The sequence below is a fragment of the Rhinolophus ferrumequinum genome, chromosome 22 (assembly GCF_004115265.2).
Source record: "Rhinolophus ferrumequinum isolate MPI-CBG mRhiFer1 chromosome 22, mRhiFer1_v1.p, whole genome shotgun sequence".
In the NCBI taxonomy this organism is placed as follows: domain Eukaryota; kingdom Metazoa; phylum Chordata; class Mammalia; order Chiroptera; family Rhinolophidae; genus Rhinolophus; species Rhinolophus ferrumequinum.
The window spans coordinates 974,670-996,265 of NC_046305.1; the positions used below are offsets into that span (position 1 = coordinate 974,670).

The 21,596-nt window shown below is 62.3% G+C and overlaps 1 protein-coding gene across 2 annotated transcripts in view; it reads right to left on the bottom strand.

The window, feature by feature from the left end:
- Positions 1 to 704: 704 nt before the first annotated feature.
- IQGAP3 (IQ motif containing GTPase activating protein 3) overlaps positions 705 to 21,596 on the bottom strand; it is a 35,322-nt gene continuing 14,430 nt past the window's right edge. Inside the window, exons 13-38 of one of the 2 annotated variants that reach the window (XM_033094013.1) lie at positions 21,134 to 21,291; positions 19,792 to 19,913; positions 19,535 to 19,698; positions 18,256 to 18,346; positions 17,331 to 17,498; positions 17,106 to 17,245; positions 16,833 to 17,003; positions 14,019 to 14,102; positions 13,813 to 13,884; positions 13,645 to 13,714; positions 10,989 to 11,197; positions 10,193 to 10,345; positions 9,812 to 9,975; positions 9,244 to 9,468; positions 8,522 to 8,662; positions 7,158 to 7,242; positions 6,629 to 6,861; positions 6,264 to 6,396; positions 6,063 to 6,165; positions 5,439 to 5,565; positions 4,499 to 4,586; positions 3,646 to 3,858; positions 2,882 to 3,048; positions 2,621 to 2,722; positions 2,192 to 2,300; positions 705 to 1,620 (exon numbers count right to left, since the gene is read on the bottom strand). In XM_033094013.1, the coding sequence (XP_032949904.1) occupies positions 1,507 to 1,620; positions 2,192 to 2,300; positions 2,621 to 2,722; positions 2,882 to 3,048; positions 3,646 to 3,858; positions 4,499 to 4,586; positions 5,439 to 5,565; positions 6,063 to 6,165; positions 6,264 to 6,396; positions 6,629 to 6,861; positions 7,158 to 7,242; positions 8,522 to 8,662; positions 9,244 to 9,468; positions 9,812 to 9,975; positions 10,193 to 10,345; positions 10,989 to 11,197; positions 13,645 to 13,714; positions 13,813 to 13,884; positions 14,019 to 14,102; positions 16,833 to 17,003; positions 17,106 to 17,245; positions 17,331 to 17,498; positions 18,256 to 18,346; positions 19,535 to 19,698; positions 19,792 to 19,913; positions 21,134 to 21,291 (3,606 nt within the window). In that variant the 3' untranslated portion in view covers positions 705 to 1,506. Of the gene's footprint in view, positions 1,621 to 2,191; positions 2,301 to 2,620; positions 2,723 to 2,881; positions 3,049 to 3,645; positions 3,859 to 4,498; positions 4,587 to 5,438; positions 5,566 to 6,062; positions 6,166 to 6,263; positions 6,397 to 6,628; positions 6,862 to 7,157; positions 7,243 to 8,521; positions 8,663 to 9,243; positions 9,469 to 9,811; positions 10,021 to 10,192; positions 10,346 to 10,988; positions 11,198 to 13,644; positions 13,715 to 13,812; positions 13,885 to 14,018; positions 14,103 to 16,832; positions 17,004 to 17,105; positions 17,246 to 17,330; positions 17,499 to 18,255; positions 18,347 to 19,534; positions 19,699 to 19,791; positions 19,914 to 21,133; positions 21,292 to 21,596 lie in introns of both variants that reach the window. The other variant, XM_033094012.1, reaches the window with a different exon arrangement.

The window sequence follows — 21,596 nt, forward strand, 5'->3', positions numbered from 1 at the left end:
ACTGATCATGTGTAGAAACTTGGATCCACTGGTATGTGTCACTGTCACCCAGAGCAGGCAGTACTTGAAGTCTTTGCTGTGGCATGTGAAGGGGGGAAAGGATGTGACTGAGATTGAATGTGACAGCAAGACAAATCCTGAGTGACAGAATGGAAGGCAGTGCAGAGGCGGGCTGCACCGGGCAAACCTGTGGGGCCCAGCGGGGCTGCCTGGGAGCTCAGATGCTGGGGCAGGGGTGTGCCCTGTTCCCCCTGACAGGGAGGGACGGAAGGGGCATCCTCATGGGAAGGGGACTTGGATTAGAGCATAGAACCTGCAGTGAGGGCCTAAGGAGCGGTGGCTCAAGCCCCTTGGGTGCTGTCACCCACGGCTCAGGCACAGAACCTGCTGGAAATGTGCGAGGGCGGGTGGACCCTGGACTGTGTTCTCTTCCTCTTGGCTTCAGCCTTCAGATGGCTGATAAAACAGAATCAGAACCTAAGAATTCCTCCCCCTTCTGTCCCCAGGGAGGGAAGAGAGGCATAAACGCCACATCTCATTAAGCGTTTACGAGCTTGGGCGGGCAGAGTGGTCCCCCCAGCAGAGGAGGCGGGGGGGCTGTGGGAGGTGCAGGAAGGACGCCCCAGCTCTCAGGGACACCGTGTCCCAGACGTGGAGGCCCGTCCTGGAGCAAATGAAGTAAGGGGTTAAAAACAGATGTGGGGTAACAGCTGCTTTTATTAAAATGGAATCAGAAAGGCAACAGGGACAGGAATTGGTAGATGTGCGGCCAGAGGCAAGACTGCAGATCTGTGGAAACTGCTCTGTGCGTGTCCCGCGGGTGGAAGAGAAAAGGGAAGGCAGCTCTCTGCGTCTGGAGCTCAGAGAACAAGGCCGAAGCCCTGGCCTAAGGTGACCTCAAGCACAAGGAATGAGGTTGGCACGGTATTAGTGTGAACAAGGACATGAGCACTCGGAGCTCAGAGGTGAAAGAATTCACACCATGATTCAGGCTGCACAGTTATGCCAAGCGCAGGGCTGGTCGAGGGAGAATAAATACTCTAGTGACCCCCATAGAAGACACACCCGTAAACAAAGGGATGGGACCTGAGGGGATGGAGGGTCAGCTGCCTCTGCCTCCTCCTGGGCCTCAGCAGGGCAGGGACCCCCGGCTGCCCAAGTGGGGGCGGGCCTAGGGAGCCTGAGGGCTGGTCGGGAGCAGTGCATGCAATATTGAGGTGACCACGCGGGGGCAGCAGCAGACCCGCAGCAGGGCCTCCCCAGGCTGGAGGGCAGGGTTCTGCCCACTGAGGTTCACGCCCTGCCATCTTGCTCAGAAACAGTGGGGTTCCAGGACCTCCAAGCCGCACAGCCAGACTCTGGGGCAAGGCCGACTTGGCCACTTGGCGCCCCTGCCCGTGGCCCCGAGACTGGCCCAGCGCGAGCCCTGGGTCTGCAGGAAGCGGAGCAGTGAGTGCGGGGAAAGCATCCAGCCAGGGAAGGCAGGCGGGCAGCACCCACTGCCTGTCACTTCTGGAAGAATTTCTTGTTGAGAAGGAAGATGAGCAGGTTGACGTTGACCTTGGCCTTGCTGAAGAGTTTCATGACAGCCACACCCTCATATTGGAGCTGCAGGAGGTCCTAGGAGGGAGCGCAGGGCAAGGGGAGCTGGAGGCCTCTTCCCCATGCCAGGCAGGGGCCACTGCAGTGGGCACTGAAACCCCACGTCCCAGGTGGGAAACCAAGGCCAAGGGACAGGGACAGGGACGGGGACTCGACCAGTGTTGATTCAAGCAGAGCCAGGGCCCAACATTTTCTCATTCAAAAGGCCCAAGAGCAGAGTGGAAACCGGTGGGTTTAAAATCACCGCCTCCCTGAGCGCCGGCCTGACGCGCGTGGCTTCTAACCCTTTAGCTACAGAGCCTGTAAAACGGGCAACGTGCTTCAGAGCTGGGGCGAGGCTTACACAAGGTGACAGGTAGTCCCTGACACGCGAGGGGGCTTCAGATACTAATCCCGCTTGATGCTCAGAACCGGGGGCTGCGGCAGGGCCTGGGGACAGAGGACCTGGGGCTGACGCACCCTTCTCTCAGGAATAGATGCCACTGACCGGGTAGGGAGCAGAGCTGCGGTCATCAAGGCCGGTCTGCGGTCATTAGGCAGCGCACCGGAGGCCCACAGGTGTCCCGAGGGCTGGCGACAGTCCCCTCACCTGATAGTGAAGCTGAAATCGCTCCATGTCCACACCCAGGAACTTGGCGTTGACTTCGAATTTTCCTGCCTCGTCTCCAGGAGTGATGTCAAAAATCACATTTCTGAAGCTGTCAGGGACAGGACTCAAAACGGGGACTCATCGCCCCTTTCCAGGGACACAGCCCCACGTGTCACCCAGGGCCGGAGTCCCCTTGGTCACTCCCAGGGCCCAGCTCTGCCTTCCGCCAGCCTCTCTTCGGCCCAGCCCTAATCAGCAGACCTCACGTCCACTTCCTCTGCCTCGGGGTGTCTGGAGCTGTGCCAGACACGCCCACTGCCCAGAACTTTCTGTTCTCCCCATTCTAACAGCCTCTTCAAGGCAGGACTGTGCTCTACCTGCAGGTAATGGGACAGGAAGGGTGACCCTCTGCCCTCCAGAGACACATACTGATTGCTGGGGAGATCTTCAATTTCCACCAAGACGCCCTTCTCCACGAGCTGGGCAGCAGTGTAATGAAGACAGGGCTGCTTCTTTCCTTTCCCAGAATTCCTGAGTAAAAAAGGCCCCAGAGAATTCATCCACTAAACCCTTCAACACCCAGGACACTGTTCTGTCTGGCGCTGCTGGGGAGGAAGCGAGACCCCGAGGGCGGGAGACAAAGCCCCAGACTGAGTCAGTCTGAGGGGCCGGGCGGCAGGCAGCACCGACCTGGAGCCGGGGGCCAGGTGGCCCAGGCAGGCCCGGAGGTACTGGCTGTAGTAGTCGCCCTGCTCCTCATAGAAGGTGGCCTTGGCGTCCAGGCCCCGCAGCGTGGCCTGCAGCCTCAGTAACTCTGCCTTCCGCCGCTGCCGGTACCTGTGCTGGCTGCGGATGTCCTGGGGCCACAGGCAGGGGACAGGGGACAGGGGACAGGGAGGGGGAGCTGGCCTTCCTGGCAGGAGTCTCGGCCTGACACAGACCCAGGCACACTCACTGCAGGGGCCCGGGAAGCAGGAAGACAGAGACCTCCGGCTCTTTTTCTAGGAGGATGACCTCAAGGACGCCATTCCCAGCCTCCAAAGGACGTCCTCAGACCACCCCCACCAAGGACACTGGTAGTTCCAAGGCTCCTCGTGTTTTAGGAAAAGACCGTCACAGGAACATCTGCTTCCCTTGCTAATTTTAAGACCTTTCTCTCCAAAAGGACACTTTGGAAGTCTCTTGGTGACAAGTTTGGGTGGGCACTTACCAGGGAGAGGCCCACCCTTGAGGTGCCAACATGTACAGACACACACACACGCACACACGTGCATGCACACACGCACACACGCATGCACACATGCATACACACACGCACACACGTGCATGCACACATGCGCGCACACACGCATGCACACATGCACACACACACGCATGCAGAAGCACTTGCGCAGACACACACATGCACGCACACATACCCTCATGCACACACAGGCCCAGGCCCAGGCTGTCACCTTGGCCAGCTCGTCCACCAGCCCCTGGTAGCCGTCGTGGGCGCTGACCACGCCCAGGCTCTCCAGCCGCCGCAGGTTCCTCAGGACACGGCGCTGCTTCTCGGCCAGCGGCAGGAGGCACTGAGCCGCCAGCGAGCGGCGCCTTCGCAGAGGCTGCGGGGTCTGGGCCTCCTGAGCCTGGCGTCGGCACATCAGCCTCCTGTGGGCTGCTTCCTGGGGGCAGAGACGCTGGCTCGAGGGGCCTGCCAGGCCAGCCCCGGACACGTCCGGCTGTCAGCAGGACTGTGCCTCCAGGGCCCAGCTTCCGGGCAGAGGGACGGGGTGTGAAGGCCATCGGGGGCCCCCTGCATCGCCACAGGGCGCCGTGGCAGAGGGAGACCAGAACACAAGTACAAAGGACTCCCAACACTGTGGCTCTGCGATGGCTCCAGGGTCCTCGGGGACATTTCCCGTCTGTCCTGTGTTGGGACCTGCCTCTACGGGCCGTCCCCACCTTCTCTGGGAAGCTCCTGGCTTAGTCTTCACGCCAGCTGGCCTGACTTGCTCCTTGTCCCCCACCCACTTACCGCTTTGTCCTTCCTCCAGGCCTTCAAGCACCCACTCTCTGAGTGCCAGCCCTGGGTGCTCAAGGCAGCGCCAGCCTGTGCCCCACAATGCCTTTCCTGCCCAGCCTGCACCCCACAACACATCGCCCGGCATCAGGGCTGGGGATCCGGCGGGCAGGGAGGGAGGTATAGCCCGAGTGTCCACAGCTAGGGCCGCCCTTCTCCGCCTGGGTGTCTCTGGGGTCAAGGGCCAGGGGAGGCGCCAGGGGAGGGGCCAGCAGCACCTGTGGGCTAGCCTGGCTACTCACCTGCTCCCCGGAGGCCAAGAGGGACAGCGTGTCCTGGAGGGAGGCCCCGGGTTGGAAGGGCAGGATGTCGGCCAGCAGCTGCTTGGTGCTGCGGGAGGAGGACCGTGATGGGAGGTGACAGGCAGGGGAAGGGTCTGCACGGGGGCTGGCCGGGAGCCAGAGCAATGCACTGTGCGCAGCACGTGGCTGCCAGGGCCACAGGGAGGAGGGGAACGGGGGGGGGGACCCCCGTGACGCAGGCTGACCACACGCCGTGTCCTGGGCCCGCAGGACCCTCCGCGGTGCCTTCTGTTCAGTCCTTGGGCTGAAGTGCGCACATCCGTCCCCTGCGAGACCGGTCCTGGCCGAGGTGTCCCTTCCCCTCAGGCCTCCCCGCTCCGACAGCACCCCCTCTGGGCAGCTCTGTGTGCCCCCCTTGCCCCACCCACTGTGGCCTCCGATGGCGGACAAAGCTGAGGGCCCACTGGCTTGTTTACAGGGGGGGCGGATGGCTGCCCGGCTGGCAGGAGCAGGCGGTGGCCACGGAGCCGCTGTCTGCCCGATAAGCAGCCAGCCGTCCTCACTTCTGCAGAACTGGGGAACCCAGCCCATGGCCACCCGAACCGTCACGGCACAGCAGTGGAATTAGACACGAGCCCCCGCCGGGCTGTGGCCTGGCCAGTCACCTAACCCCGAGCCTGTCCTCAACGGTGAGCCGCTTGTTACGAAGGTTACACGACAACACGTACAAAAGCGTTCGGTAAACAGCACAAAAGGACGCAAACATCCGTTAGCCAATACGCTAACGCCTCCTCTGCCTTCGGCTACAACACAGCTCAGAAGCTGATGGCAGCAAGGGGACTGCCAGGTGGCTTCCGGGAGAACTTTCTAAGGACAGGAGAGCCCAGGAGGAAGGCGCAATGGCCACTTCAGAGCAGGGGCCGAGGCCACTGTCACCCACCTCAGGAGCAGGCTCTGGGCGCTGGTGTCCTCAGCGTCTGTCTCTAGCCCTTCAAACTTGTTGGTGAGTGTCAGGGACACTTCCAGCTTGCTCAGATCCATGCTGCCATCCTCCGCGCCATTCTCTCCTGAGGCAGAGTCACCAGTGAGGGACAAGCGGACGCGTGGACACACGTGGTGGGGCCGAGGTGCACACGCTGCTGCACGCACCCTTCCAGGAAGCTCCCTGCTCGGTGACGCTACCCTGTGCTCTCAGCCTTGAGCGCCGACAGAAGGGCTGTCACCCTGGGATGTGTCTCCCCCACAGCCTCAGCCCCGGCACCCTGAGGGCGGGGGCGGGGTCTCCTGGAGCCCCTGGTCCTGTCACACCTGTCACCACCTCCTTCCTGATGTGTGTCCTGTAACTCACTTCCTCCCATCCCATGGGCCCCAAAATCCTCCCTCCTGAGGGACACCCTGGGGACCCCAGACAGGCCCGTACCCCACGTCTGTCTCACACTGTCTATCTACCCTCCACATCAGTCTGTCCATGTGTCCACGTCCAGACCAGAGGGAGAGGGAGGCCGAGTGTGGAACCAGCTTCCTGGCACCCACCCCAGACTGGACACTCGGGGGCAACACGCACCAACGAGGTCGGGGACGCCGGGCAGCTCCCCAAGGTCCTCCAGGAGCTCATGCAGGGGGTCGCGGGGGTCGGGGGCAATGTGGTCCTGGTGCTCCAGCAAGAGCTGCAGGGCACAGGATGGGGGCAGCTTGCAGGCCGGCCAGCCCTCCACAAGGGACCCCCCAAGCCCGCCCACCAGCCCCCCTGGCTGCGGCCCCTCACCCTGTGCGTGTTGACCAGCTCCCCCACGGTGACGTACACCACGGGCTTGGCCACAGCCACCATGTCCGAGTACTCGTCCACCGCGAAACGCTCTTCTGGCTCTGGCACCTGGCAGGCGCGGCACACGAACCTCCTGCGCCCAAGGTGACAGCCGTGCCATCAGCCCCTGCTCTGGCCCTCTCCGGCCCCCGTGCAATCCACCTGACTCGGCCACGCTCCGCCCTCAGCCCCCTCTCCTGTCCACCAGCCTCTCCTCCAGCCCCCTAACTCTTCTCCGCACCCCTGTGCCTCTTTTCCTCGTGGGCTCCAGGGAGGGGAAGCGGGACATGAAAGATGAGAGAAGAGGGGGCGGCAGGACAGTAGACCTGAACTTGGGGTATGTCTCCTCCACATAGTCGTTCAAGACGCGCAGGTGCGGGCTCTCCCCAGAGAAGGCCTTGCCGGCCGCGGCGTGCTGCAGGAGCTGAGCCACAGCCCCCAGCGTGTGGCGCTGAGGGGCAGCCAGGACACCACCGGCCGCCATGGCCACGACGTCAAAGGCATCGGGGGCCACGACAGCAGGGTTCAGGAAGCGGTAGTACAGCAGGTTCCCGACCACCTGAGGGCAGAGGAGAGCCTTCCAGACGGGCCCTGGCTGGCCTCCACAGCCCAGTCCACCCCAGTTCCCTCGGCCAGCGAGGAAACAAGACCCAGAGCAGGGGCCACATGCCTCAGGTCACGCAGCAGACTTGGGCAAGAGCTGGGACTAGGCCCCACACCTCCTGACGGGCCCTGCTCGTGCCCCAGGGGCTTCCCTCCCGAAGCCCTGCTGTCCTGGGGTCACAGTACAGGGTCTGGGGGCTCACAGGCACCATCGGGGCGGAGGAGAGCCCGGGGGCCGGGCTGGGCCCTTGCCTTATAGACTTCGTCCTCCGGGGCCCTGGGGAACTTCTCTGCCAGAGCCGTCTTCAGGACCTTGGCCATGTACCGCATCCCGTAGCTGGGGACAATCAGTGCACCAGGGTCCTGCCCGTGTCTGCCGAAACCCGGGTACGACCGCCTGCCCTGTCCCCAGCTGCACGGTAGTGCAGCGCCGGCACTGGGCCAGCTCCCTGCTGCCCTCCTCCCAGAGTCCCTGGGCTTTGCCCCGCCCTCCAGCCCGGTGTCAGTCCCCACGTCCAGGGCTCTCACGCGTCTCCAGCCTGGCCTGGGAGCCTCTTCTTTGGCCCCTCTGGCCTCCTCTGGGGGCACCCCAGATCCCAGTGCCCACCCCGCCGCCCCCGTTAGCCTGTACCCTGAGTGTCTGACTCACAGTCAGAGCCCTGCCTCAGGACAGCCCAGAGGGCAATGAGGTGACGACCTTGCAGCTATCAGAGCACCTGGGAGGGCCTGGCCTGGCGAGGCAGAGCCCCAGGGGACAGTGTCCAGGAGAAGCTGCTCCTGGCCTGACCCCACCACTGACCACAGACACACACCTAGGCTGCAGGCCCCTTGGGACGTACTCCCTGGGCTGGCCCTCCCTGTCTCCAGGGTTTGGAGGGTCACTGAGATGCAGTCTGAAGGTAATGGGCGGGGGCACGGTGCCACTCAAACGGGCCAGAGCCCACTGTTATCATTTCTATTATTCCTGTTACCGGTACGGCAGCCACAGAGCTCTTCGCATTTGTTTAAAAGCCATTTGTCTGCTGGGGTACCAGAGACAGAGTGTACTTGCCTTTATTGGCTCTGGGACATTCTTACCTGAATCCCAGTTGTAAACCTAGTCCAGTTCTCTATGTCGGGGAGCAGAGCTCTGAACTCTGTGGGGGCCCCTCACCTGCACCCCAGCTTGCCCTGTGCAGCACTGGGCACCAGAAAGGATGGGGGCTGAGTGATGGTCCAGGGGAACCCCACCTGCCAATGCCCACAACGTCAATTACTTGCTCTTCAGAAAAACCCTTCCTGAGCACATTTGAAGGCAGGAGAGAGCTATACAGCGCTTACTGGTTTGAAGTATTTACTTCTGACTTTGGGACTGAAGAGCCCTGTTTTGTCCCCATGTGCCCTCTGATGATAATCTGTCCCCACAGTCACGTGAGGTTCCCCTCTCTGGCTGCAGTGACGTCCTGACAGACCACACAGAGAACCGCATGCTGTATTCCAGCTCAGTACCCAGCAGGAGCTTCGAGCGCCCTGCACCCACCTCCTGGAAGCCCTGCGCACGCCGCCCCCACCCCCAGGGCCACTCCGCTCTCCCCAGCAGGGCCTGGCCTAGGCTGCGGGAGGGCTGCTGCACATACGGCATGTGGTCCACAGATGAGATGATGGCCGCGAGGAACTTATCGGTCATGGCAAGGAGGTTCCGGAGGGAGATGTCCAGTCGTCTCTGGACCTCAGGGTGGCTCAGGGCCTGCTCTGGGGTGACACTGTAGGGGAGGTGGCTGGGGGCAGAGAGGAACGAGGTGTCAGCCAGAGCCCCCTGCCACAGCCTCCCCTCTCCGAGGCTCTAGTTCTGAAACTCTTCATGTAACGACAGGACCTCGTACACACACGTGCTCAGGCCCGAATGAGTGAGGACTCAGGGCTGCAGCCAGGTGGGCGGAAGGTGAAGGGACAGAGCTGGATGCCCACGGAGAAGCTGGGGCCTGTGGGAAGTGCCCTGGGCGACAGTGAAGGCCAGGCCAGGCCCCCGCCTACAGGCCTCGGGCCCCGAGAAGCCCCTGGCAGTGCCGCTCTTCTCAGCAGCCCCATCCCTAGTCCCTAAGCACCTGAGTGACCTGCCAGGGTCTCACTTGCCTATTCATGGGGACACCTGCACATTCATCCACACCCCAACTCCGGGCCTGACAGCATCTGCGAGCACCGACAGAGCCATTAACCACATTTGCATATGCATCGTGCTGCTCGCTCTCTGTGATCAGCTCCATGGGAATTACCAGAGGGGTCTGAAAGGCCACCTATTTCACCCTGCAGGGCGGCTGTCAGATTGGCACGTCAGAGCCCAGCCCCGCCTCCCGCTCACCTGCGCTGGCCTGTCTGGGCCTCGGTCTGGTTGACCCAGCTCTTGTAGACGTGGACAGGGTCTGTGTGCAGGCTGAGCGTCTTGTCCTCCAGCACGTCCCGGGTCACCTTGCCCAGGATCTCCCGCAGGGCGCTCTGGCCCCGCCCATTGCGGTAGAACCGCACCACCAGCCTCACCACCGTTGGGCTACCAGTCACCACCTCCTGGGGCCGCTCCACCCTTGACCTGTGGTTTAGCAAAGTACTGAGGCAGCCTCCTGCCTCTTCGCAGGACTAACAAGTGTTTTTCCTTTTTGAGGTTTTGGCTCTTCAAAGCCTGCTCTGGGGTCCCCTCTCCTAAGGAAAGTCCTGTTGTCCCTTACGCCCCCCTCTGCGCAGCCACATCAGCCCATGTGCTCCCCCCATGCTGTCCTAGGAGAGGTCTCACGGTCCTTCCACAGGAGCCAGAGAAAAGGTCTTCGATTCCACTTGTCGCCTCCAACCTCAGCAAGCCGCCCCCTTGTGAAGGAGCCAATCGCGGCACCTCGTACCCCGCTCTCCTCCTGCTCCGTGGCACCGGGAAAACCTACCTGACTTCCTCCTGGAGCGCCGTCCTGAACAGCTGCAGCAGTAGATAAGCCTCGCGGGGGTTGGAGGCGTAGTTGTACAGGCTGAAAATCACCGACTCCATGAACTTGGTGGTTTTGTTCTGCGGCATTTGGAAGATCAGCTTGGCCAGGTAGATGGGCTGAGTCTGTGAGCAAGGGGACGATGGGCGTGGCTGCTCACGCACCTGGGACTGGAGGCCAGAGGCACTGGGATGCAGAGGGCACCGGCACACCTTCTCGGGGTTCCGGGAACACTCCAGACCAATGGGAGGAAAGGTCTCCCTTGGGGGGCCCGGCATTAGCGCAACGGGAAAGGACAGCTTAATGGAGGTGCAGGCATGCTGTCCAGAACCGTCTGCTCACCTGCAGCAGGTAGAAGAGGTGCTGGTACGCTTCCAGCTTCTGCCGTTTCTCTTTGCTCAGCGACTTTAATCCCTTCTGCTTGTCCAGAGCCATCATCTCTGACAGCTGCTCCTTGTTCTTCCTGGTCAGCTTCTTGCAGTGGGAGACCACCTCCTGCAGGGGGGCCGCGAGGGGTATGAGCGGCCCAGAGCACAGAACGTACGGCCTAGAACCAGGGCCCGGAAGAGCCAGGCTTTGGCTGCTCACGGCGCTCTCGGCATGAGCCAAGGGACAGGAGGGGTCCCTCCTATTGACCCGAGGCCCCACCGGGCACCCCTGCACTCGCAGGGCAAGTCCCCAGAGAGAACCAGGGGTCCAGCCTGAGGCATCGGCCTCCCGGCTTGCTGTTCTCACTAGACGGCCGTACCAGCGTAGGTGGACACACACCACTTCCGCCCGCCCCTGCACCTCTGTATAGTGACTGGCAGGTTGAGGGGCTTCCTATCTCTCTCTACACCTGGCCTGGTGAGGTGGCTCCTCCCGTGACCCCACTTTACTAATGAGAAAGCAGACTTGGAGGTGATGTGACCGGCCCGCAGTCCCATCACTACACAGAGGAGGTGACATTCCAGGGTTCTGTCTGGTACCCTTGCTGCTGCTGCTGTGTGTCCAGCGAGTTACTGGAAGGACAGGGTCACTGGAGCTGGCGCTGAACCAGCTGATCAGACGCTGAAACGCCCTGGCTCAGCGGCCGGAGGGGGGATGCCAGTGGCAGCCCCCAGGAGCCGCAGGCCGGGGGCTGGAGGGCGGGGCCCACCTGCAGCGTGATCCGGCTCTTCACCAGCAGGCCAATCTTGATGTCCATGAGATTGAGGTCCTGCTCCAGCCGCTGGTTGGACCGGATCTTCCTGACCACCTCTTCCTGCAGCCTTAGCAGCTCTGCCTCAGCCAGGAAGTCCCGCTGGCTCTGATTCAAGAGGTGGACAAACCTGCGGACCACGCTGAGTGGGGGGTGGGGCGCGTGGACTGGGGGACGGGCGGAGCGTTAGGATGACGTGCCCCCCAGTGGTGTCCTCGCCCAGCCCACCCTAGCTGTACCCTCAGTCCCCATTCTGCCTGTGGCCAGCACGCCCCAAAGCCCAGCCCTGCTCTCACTGCTGCTGACTGATGCTGGAGGGGGTGGCAGCCCCCCAGCCAGCCCTGTCCCCAAGCCCCTGACTTATAACCAGGTCTGTCGTAACCACTGTCCTTCCCCTGCTCTGGGGAAGGTCACGCCTACCCTGGGTCATTGCAGTGACCTCCACACCAGTCGGGGCCCCAGCTCTGAGCCCGGGGCCCTCCTCTCCCGATTCCCTGCCCCCTGCTGCTGAGCCGACTCATCCCGGCCTTCATCCCAAGGTCATGTGCACCGATCAGCCTCCGCCCGGCCCTCCTCCCCTCACACCCCCCTCCTGTCAGTGTCTGCACAGGACGGGGGTGGAAAGCACGGCTAGGAGGGGTGTCCAGTGGGTTTTACAACAAAGGGAGGTCACAGCTCGATGCCCATTCTCCTGGGATCTCTTTGGGAGCAGGTATTTGAGCGAAGAGAAACTTCTGAGCTCAGCTACAGGGAATAACAACAAAACGACTACGTGTAATATTCACTATGGGACAGAAACTGCTCTATGTACTTACAACAGCCCTGTGACGTCAGTGTGCTGTAATGAATGGATGAGATCACTGCAGCACAGAGAGGGTAAGCAACTTGCCCTAGGCTACACAGCTAGTACTAAGTGAAGACGGATAAAAGTAGGCCGGGTCCTTGAAGGCAGCCCCGTAAGGGACCAGACAAAGAAACTACAATTCACGACAGTGCGGTCAGTATTTTGGGGGGTGGGGGCGGACATGGGGACCTTTGGGAAAACAAAAGCAGGCCACCCAAGCCCACTGGGGAGTGAAGAAACGCTCCCCAGAGGTGAGGACCCACCAATGTCTGTGAAAAGGTGAGAGTGAGTGAACATGGCTGCTTTAGGAAGTGCCGGAAGTCTGTGTCGTCTGGACACAGGGCAGAGGGCACAGGAGGTGAGGGCAGGGCTGGGTCAGCCACTCCAGAGGTCGGGCAGAGGCTGGATCCCAGAGCCCTGGCAGCTGTGGTCAGGAGACTGGGCTTTACCCCCAGGGCAACGGGGGCCACTGACAGGATTTAAGCAGAGTGACTGGAGCATGTGGCCTGGTTCGTGGACTGGTCTGATCACTGCGCGGAGGAGGCTGGACGTTTGAGGCCTGAAGACCATGGACGGCATCTTGGCTTTGATGAAACACGTACACCAAGCCCTTTAGTTGCAGAGCAACCCCACGGGACACGTGCTATCACTACCTCCATTTTATACGTGAGAAACTGATAATGAAGAGGTTCCGTAACTTGCCGAGGCCACATGGCCAGTAAGTGCAGTGCTGAGAGGAGCCTGGGCTAATGAACCAGGGAGACAGAACTGGGGAAAGCAAGGTCTTCCAGAAAAACCATAAACCACAGAGAAGGAAAGGAAGATACAGAGGGCCAGGGCAGTGTGTGAGCACAGGAAGGGCCAGGCTGCAGCGAGGGACGGGGGACACCAGGCCTGGGGGGTGGGTGGCACCCCTGCAGCTGGACAGGGTGGGAGGGGCCTGAGGACGTGGAGCCCAGGAGAGTAGCCTCAGGCCCAGGAAGGAAAGGGGCACCCACTTCAGGAGCCCAAGGGCCGAGGGCCACCTGGCGACGGCCCATCCATCAGTCCACCTCACTAGGAGTGGACCCCCAGGACCAGGAGCCTGGAGGACCTCTTTGGGGTAATGCACGCCCGCTGCTGGGACTGTGGGGCAGGCCGATGGAGCTCCCCCAGGTCCCAGCGCTGCAGAAGGGATGGCACGAGCCTCCTTGCTTCCTGCGTGCTGGGCCAGAGGGCGGGAGACGGGGGAGTCACGGGCGGGGAGATGGCCGGGAGGGGGTTAGAACTCTAGGGAGAGGGGAAAGACCCCCCCTTTTTTTTTGCTTTGGTGGTAGTGGCAGGAAGAGAATTGAAGCCTGGTCCAAAACAAGCCTGGTTAGAGGGACCGTCCCTGTGACCAGGCTTTCTGTTGGGGTGGGGGGCAGGGTAGCTTTTGTCACCACCCCTGTTCGACATTCCTGCACAGACAACTTGTTCCTCCCCCTTACTGCTCTGCAACCCCAGGAGGGATCTCCAGACCTGCCTGACTTTGGGGGATCCCTATCTCTCCCATCAAACTGGGGGAACCCCAAAGGCAGGGGCACTTCTCACTGCCCAGCCCACTCCAGTCCACATGAAGTTGGGGACACCAGCTGTGGATGAGCAAAAAGGCCCCACTTTGTAAGCTGAGGGGCAGTGTGACTTCCTCCCTTGCTAATGGCTGGAAACCATCAGACGGCACAGTAGCCACTCCGCCAAAGGAGCGAAACCAGGTGTTCACTCACAGTGCAGGAAGACCAGGCAGCTTACCCAACGTCCTGTAGTCACCCCGGGCTTTCCCGGCTCGGAAAAATGCCTGGATCTTCACAATGGAGTTCACCTGCCATGTACACGGGTGGGAAGGGGGTGGCTGGCTGCCCTTGGCCTGGCTTCCTGGGGAAAGGTCGGGGGTGAGGACAGGGAGCAGGCGACACTCACATTCTTCTGGAAGTAGCCCAGACGCCTCCGGTACCGCCTCCGAGCCGCCCACATCCGGGCCCACGCCTGAATCTGCGAAGAGACACACTGGCCTTGGACGTGGGTCAAGTCAGCCAGCTCGAGGTCATAAGCTGGTGAGAGGACTCAAAAACTGTTCTCAGAGGATCCTTCACAAGACAGGAACCCGCACAGATTGGGATAGCTACCTTGATTATGGCACCTGTGTTTGCTCTTAAGTACTGCAAGCGTTCCAGGTAAACCTTCCGCTGCCTGTAGCCCCGCCAATGAGCCTGCACATCAGGAGAGAAAGGGCGGGAAGCCTGGCTGGTCCCTGCTGGCCTGAGAGCCTTGTGGGAACGTCGTCCTGGGCTCCCCAGGGAACGGTGGGCACAGGCAAGCAGAGGGGGACGGGGAAACCGGCTCTGATCCCAAAAGACTCCCGACTTCATGAGGGGCCCAAACACCTGCAGAGCTAAGCACACCCTCTGCCACACGCCCTGGTGCCAGCACACGCGCGTGCATACATGCAGCACACAAACACACACACACATGCTAACCAACACCTCCTCCCAGAACTCAACTGTAAGATACAAGCTTAGAAGAAATGAAGCATCACACCTACTCACCAACTTCACCAAAGCACGCAGCATATCCCCCAAAATACACTCAGGGACGCCCACACCCCGTCACACAGCACAGGCCCTGGCTGCGTGCCCATCCTCTCCCGATGGGCAGTGGGTCACTAAACCTCTCACAACTCATACTTCTCTTTACGACACCATCCAGCTCCCCACCCCGGCTCTAAGCAAATCTTCTCTCCAAGGTCCCCAGAATTCAGCTGTCAGTCTGATGGCCTCCCCCCCTACACACACACACTGGTCTGCTGCAAAGGGTCCGAGTGACCGGCTCCTCCCTAAGCCACGCCCCCTTTGGCCCCTGTGCTGCCAGCCTCCCGCTCCCTTCTGTTGCCTCCTTCGTGGGGGCCTCTTCCCTGTGTGAGATGCGTTGTCCTAAAGTGTCACCGGCACCGTCCCTCTCAGCCCCAAAGTTCCCCGAAGCTCTCAGCCACCTGACCTACACCCGTCTGACTTTCCACTGGTCCCGCCTTCCTGAGGAGTCTAGCCACACCACACGCCTTAGGATTTTCTGCCCCTGGTCTTTGCCTACGCCCGTCCTCGCCCCCCAGCCTGGTCTTCCCACTGAAACCCTTCCTGTCTCTTAGGGCCTGCGTCAAACCTGTCCCGGAGCTCCCCCCTGGAAAACACGCCGTCACTGACGTCAGTTTGGTGTGTTAAGAGCCCTTCAGCCACTGGGTCTCCCAGCCCTTCTCACAGCCAGCTCTCCTGGCCAGGCTTTCCCTGGCCTGAGGCTTTCACTGTCCCTCTGTTGGAACAGGATATAAAAGAGACAGCTTGGGCCCGTGACACACTGTCCCCTTGGAGCCCCAGGGCCAGGAGGCCGCATTCCCACGCCTCCCTCTCTTCCAGGTACTGCCCGCTGTGCCCTCTGGGCAGCTGCTGCAGCAGAAGACAGGGTCTCCTCTCTGCTCTTGCCCCTACCCACCCCTCCTGGCTCCTCCTTCAGGAGGGCGCCCCCCAGTCTGGATGGGCTGGGGTCCCAGCCAAGGTCCAAGCTTTCAGGAGATCACAGTCTCAGCAACCCAAGCGGCTGCATTTCTGGCTCTCACTTCCTCACGGCTGGAGAGCAGGTGGCCTTTGTCTCCTAGGGCCCAGGTCAGGCCCCGCAGGACACCAGGCCCTGTGGCAAACCCGCCTCCAGCTCCATCGTCTTCCCGCTGTGGGTGTGGCTTTTCCACTCCTTAGACTGGGCGTGCACTTCCAGCCTGGGCTCAGGATGGAGGGGTCCCCGATTCAGACCAGTAACTGCTGCTTACTGGGCTCTGTACTATGGCCTGACACGTACCATCTCCTGGCAGCCAACAACGGGGCGCCTGCTGCGCTGAGAGCTACCTGCAGTTTCCCCACTTCATCGTTGGAGGAACGAGGCGGCTGTATTAGAGACGGCTTGGAGGGGGCCCGAGGCCAGAGGACCCGGAAGCGGTAGGACCAGGAGGCCCACTCCAGCCTGCTCCAAAGCCTGCGCTCTTCATTACCACCCACATGCCCTGGTCACCATCGTCACTGAGGGCCACCACCCAGTCTCAGCCGCGCATGTGTCTCCCTGCAGTGTGCCGGGGTGGGCTTTGTGTCTCTCCTGTCACAACGTCTAACATTGGCTGTATTCCAGTTCCGGCGAGGGGACGTGTGTCTCACACCCGTGCCAAGTGGCAGCCTTTGTGGACACCAGGCATTCAGACATGTTTGTAAATAAAGTACCTTGACACCACCGCCATCTCCGTGAGGCCCTCCAGCTCACATCGACATGGGGAGGTCTGTTTGCCCCCCTGCCACTGTTTCTGGCTTATAAAGTGCTCGGGCCTCAGGGCCACCTTCCCAGTTGGCCTCACGTCCCAGTTCCCTGTGGGCCAGTCTCAGAGGCCACACGACCACCCACAGGTTGCAGCACAAAACTGGAAAGGGCTGGCTGAGGAGGAAGGGTGCAAGCCCTTCCCCTAAGGGCTCCCCCATCCCTTCTGTGTTTAAGCCCCGCCGTTCCGGCGGGAAGGCCCCCGAGCGTCGGAACCCTGATGTCTGACTAGCTGTCCCCCTCTCCTCGTGGGGAAGCGAAGGAGCAGCCCTCAGGCCCTCGGGACAGTGACGGTGGCGACAGTCACTAGCAGTGAGGCCACGCCCTTGCCTGTCTGCCGGGTACCGTGCAGAAGCCACGCCCCCTCGCGGGGTCCTCACCACCCTGTAAGGTGGGCGCCACAATGCCCACAGGAAATGGGCACAGTGAGTGGCCTGTGACACGAGATGGAGCTGGGGAACAAACCCAGAACCACACTGTTAAGCACAGCGTTCAGAGGCTGCGATCGCCTCCACCCACTGAGCAGAGGAAGCAGGGAGAGCCCTGCAGCTCAGGGGGGCCAGGCCCCAGGACTGACAGTCGGAGCGCGCCACCTGGATCTTGGTGACTGCCGGGAGCCAGGTCCTCAGAAAGAGGGAACGCTCAGCAAACTCCCGCCGGGCCAGGAAGCCGCGGAGGCGGGCCTGCAGCTGGACGACGAAGCCCACGTGGGCCTTCCAGAGCTGTTGGCGGTCATGGGCAGCGGTGACCTTGGTGACGGCTGACTGTGGAGGCAGGAGGGAGAGGCTGTGGTGCCCTGGGTGTGGGAGCCTGCTCCTCAGGGCTTCCCCCATCCATGGCCCCTCCCTGGGAGGGGCCCTGCCAACCTGGATCTCCTCCCGAGTCAGGTGGGAGGTGTTGAGGCGGCAGCCAGGGGGTCGCTCCCAGGTGCCCTCGAAGGTCTGCAGATTGAAGTAGTAGGCGGTGCCATCCTTCATGTCCTGCTGAGCCCAGAGCGCAGTGTCTCCTAAGCAGAAGCCAAGTGAGCAGAGATGGCTCAGCAGCGGCCAGGTGGCGGGGCAGGCGGAGAACGGCCAGGCCATGGCCCCTACCTGGGCGCTGCTTCTTGGCCATGGCACCTTCCAGAACTCGCTGGTAGCCGTGGGCACAGTCGGGCACCACCCCTCGGAGGCCCACAGCGGGGTTCCTCAGCACTCGCGCCGTCTGGGCGGCCTTGCGCTCCTTGATGGCCTGATTGATGGCGGCCACACCAAGAGCCACTGGCAGGGACATGAGAGGGCGTGGTCAGTCCTCCGAGCCCCTCCCACAGGCCCCACCCTGTGCCCCGGATAGGGGAGCAGGGCATCCCGTCTGCAGGAGGGGACAGGGAGCATCCCAGATGGATGCAGACGCAGGAAAAGCAGCAGCACGCACTGTGCTTGGAGGAAAAGGCAGCAGTTGAGGAAGGCGTCTTGAGGTGGTGGCGTGGGGCGGGGGTAGAGGAACGTCAGTGCCTGCAGCTCTAGGCAGGACGTTTGCGTGGAGCTCAGGGCAGTTTCGTAGGACAAGACCCCGAGGAGGGGCGTGGCTGACGCAGCACCTGCCTTCCAGTCGCCCACAGACAGACAGTGGACGCAGGGCCTCCAGACACCAAGCACTCCGCGCTGTGTCCATTGGCACGGACCCTGCCCACTTCTCAAAACCAACCCCTCCTGTCCACTCTTAAGACCACATTCTCTAGCCAGAGCTGACAGGTGAAACCTGAACAAGCTACAGCAGCAGCCGGGGTGGGCGTGTGGCCCCCACGTGCTGTCACACGCACACACGGTGGGGAGAGTGCCCTCCCCGGAGGCAGTGGACGTATGATGGGCTCCCCGCTGCGGACGACGCCCTGCCCAGTGACTGCTGGGAACCCACCATGGTCCAGCAGCAGCCCTGCTGTTCTGATTCCTGCCCACCTCCCCGAGGCGGCGGGCAGAGGGAGGTGGCCTGCCCACGCTCCTTGACTGCCCCCACCAGCTGCCCCAGGCCCTTTACTTCTCTGAGCCGTGTCCGTGTCCTGGTTGGCTCTAGCCACTTCCCGGAGGATCTCCTCCAGCCACAGCACAGCTCCAGGATCGCCCGTCCCCTGGAAAATTGAGAGATGGGAGAAGGGCCGAGGTGAGTGTCCCTGGTTCCCAGGCCTAGCCATCAGCCGCAGGCAGTGGGGAGGTCTCCGCTGTTCCCCACCCCAGCCCTGCCATGGCCTGTGGCCCGCTGGGACTGCGCCGGGCTCAGAAGGATCCTTCCTGCCCTGCTTTCAGGCCCAACATCAACTCGGCTTGGCCACAGCACACCCAGATGCTCTTACACCCCCCAGTACCCACCAGAAATGAGTCCCCGGCTGACTTCCCCGCCTTTGTGCCACAGCCATGTGCGGAGAGCCCACACGGGGGCGCCATCTCTGCCCTATACCCCACGCCCTTGGCCTCACGTCACAGCTCCTCAGGCCGCCCTGCCCCTGCCCCTGCCCCTGCCCCTGGCCACAGCCATCTCCTTCCCAGTCCTGCTCCAGACTGCTCTACAGGCCAGGAGAGTCGGTGCCTCTCACCGGCAGGCTGCTTTGCCCCTTGCTTCACCCTCCCCCAGCTGGACTCTCCCCGCTGCCAACCCCCTCCTCACGGACTGCCCGAGGTGCCAGCCAGCGCTCCGAAGAACTTTCCCAGGAGCTGACATCACACAGCACGGGGACGACCTTGGCAGAGAGCACCCCCCCAGCGCCAGCTAGTGTCACACTGCATCACCTCACTCAAACCCCCACCTCCGAGGGCAGTTCACTGTTGTCACAAGTTTGTAGGCGAGGAAACCGAGGCACAGAGACGGTAAGTAACGTGCAGGGTCAGCCCGCCAGCACGCAGACTCAGGTTGTCTGGCTCTGGGACCCCAGCCCTCGATTGCGCTCTGCACGGCGCATGCCCAGGCGTCACAGGTCCCAAACCCTGCCATGTTCTTTGGCTTATGTGTGTTCTACCCCCACCCCACGAGTCAGGGAGGGCCAGGGCCTGTGGTACTTTACAGGCGAGCGAGCTAAGCTCAGAGGCATTAGGGCTTGGCTGGAGGTCACGTGTCACTAATGCGACAGCAAGACATGTCTAGCCCTCTGCTGTGGCTCCCAGGCCCGTCTGGCCACACACAAGTGCAGCTCTGCCCTGTGCCTGCCCCCACCCCAAAGGGACGGTGTCCATGAAGTCGGGGCTCTGCCAGGTGCAGTGGGCACAGCTCTACCCACAGGGGGTGTTCTTGCCCCGGTGACCGCCGCAGCCAGCCCAAACCTCACCTGGGCTTTCTGCCTTCTGGCTGCCACCAGGAGGTGGTGGTAGCGAGGGGCGACGGGGAGGCTGACATGGTCCAGGCGAGCTGCAGGCAGCAGCAGGGCGGACAGGGTCTTCTCGGGGCTGCCCTGATCCAGGGCCTCGTTGATGAGGCTGACGGCAAGGACCTCTGGAAAGGACAGAGGGTGGCAGAGGGCCCAGGCGTACGGCTACGACACAGGGCTGCCCATGGGGGGCCGTCCTCCCTCCAGACTCCACTCACGGTCGGTCTCTTCCTGGACCTGCGCGTTGACCCGGCTCACGGTGGCCTGCAGCTCGGTCCAGCTCAGGAAGGCCCCGTCCAGGCCGCACGCCTGTCGCAGTCGGACCAGCGCGTCAAAGTAACTGGGGACAGGTGGGCAATGCACGCGTCAGCCAGAGGTCAGGGGACTTCCGAGACACCTCCCTTCTGGTCCTCCTGTCCCCCCAGGCTGTGCTCCGGGCCCCTCTGCTGGCTCCTCCCTGACCTGGAACGCGGGTGTCGCCAGGCCCAGCCGAGCCCTCTCCCCACACTCCAGTGGGGAGCCTCAAACACCAGTGCTAATGACCCCCCAGCACACGTCCAGCTCAGCGTCCCCCTCCGCGTCCGAGTGAACGCCTGGCACCGTACGTAAGCCCCTCAGAGCCGCACCTCACGCCACACCGGGCCTCCTGGCTACCCCCTCACCCTGCGCCTCCCGTCCCAGTAAACGTTCATTCCCAGCTCCGAGCCCAGGCCTGGGAGTTGTGCCCGAGCCAGCCTCTCTCCCCACACCCTGCACATGAGCAGATCCGTCAGTGCAGCTTTCAGAGCAGACCTCCAGCCCGGCTCCTTCTGCCACCTCCTCTGAGCGCCTGGGCCGAGCGCCAGCACCTCTGCCCGGTCACTCCCAGGCGCCTGCCAGGCCTCCCTGGCTCCCCTCTCACCTGCAGCCAGCTCCCAGCACGGTGGCACAGCGATCCCGCTAAAGTAGGTCAGCTGTTCGCCCTCCCGCATTCGGAGTGGAAGCCAGGGCCTCACCATCACCTCCCGCCCTCGTCCACTCGGCCAGACGGCTTCCCACTGAGCTCTGAACACCCGCACGCCTCCCAGGGCCTGTGCCCGAGCGCCTGGCGGCAACCACTAAGGCCCACAAGGTCCCTCTCGGAACGACCCCCTTACCCAAGGGGCCTGCTGCAGCCTCACTGAGCAAAACGGACAAACCACCTGTCCCTCCCTGTCCCACCTCTGTCCCCAGTGCCCCATTTTACTTTGGGCCACAGTTCTTCTCTTCTGGTCACCTGACGTGCTGGCTTTGGTCTGCCTCCCCCACAAGCATGTGAGTTGGAGGAGAGCTTTGTTTGCTCGCTCGCTCTGCCCCTAGGACAGTACCCGGCCCCTAAGCAGGTGCTCCCGTCTTTGCATACGGGAGGGAGGGAATGACAGTGACCTCACCCACCCCCGGGAAGGGCAGGCCATGGGATGGTGAACAGAAGTGGGCCGGGAATGGGGCAGCGAGCAGAAGGCTCGCCTCTGCACAGAACTCGGGGTGCCGCCTGCATGCCCGCCACCTCTGCCCCTTGACATGGGGCTCAACTCTCCTCACCGCTGAGCACTGTCGCCTTCCACCCCGGCCAAGCCTGTGGCAGGGTTCGCCAGACTGTTCCAGAAGCCGCTGGCATCCCCAGCCTCCAGAGCACGGTTGATCAGGACCACAGCTGAGAGCATTTCCACGGCCACGAAGAGCTCTTCCTGGCCCAGCTCCTGCAAAGGGGGCTGGTGAAGGGCCTGAGCCTCCCTGCCCCCCACACTCCTGTACCCCAGCGTCTGTTCCAAAGCCCCAATGGCCGATTCATTCAGTAACGATCACACTTAACGTTTGAGAATGTGTATTTCACACACGTTGTCATTGACATTTCATAACAAGCCATGAGGTGAGTGCCATGAGGATCCCCATGTCCCAGATGAGCCCAGCTGCCTGAGTCCAGAGCCCACATCCAACCAGTGAGCTCTGCCAGCTCCCTTCTGGCACCTTGCACACACCAAGAGCTGCGCTAGGCCCCGGCCCA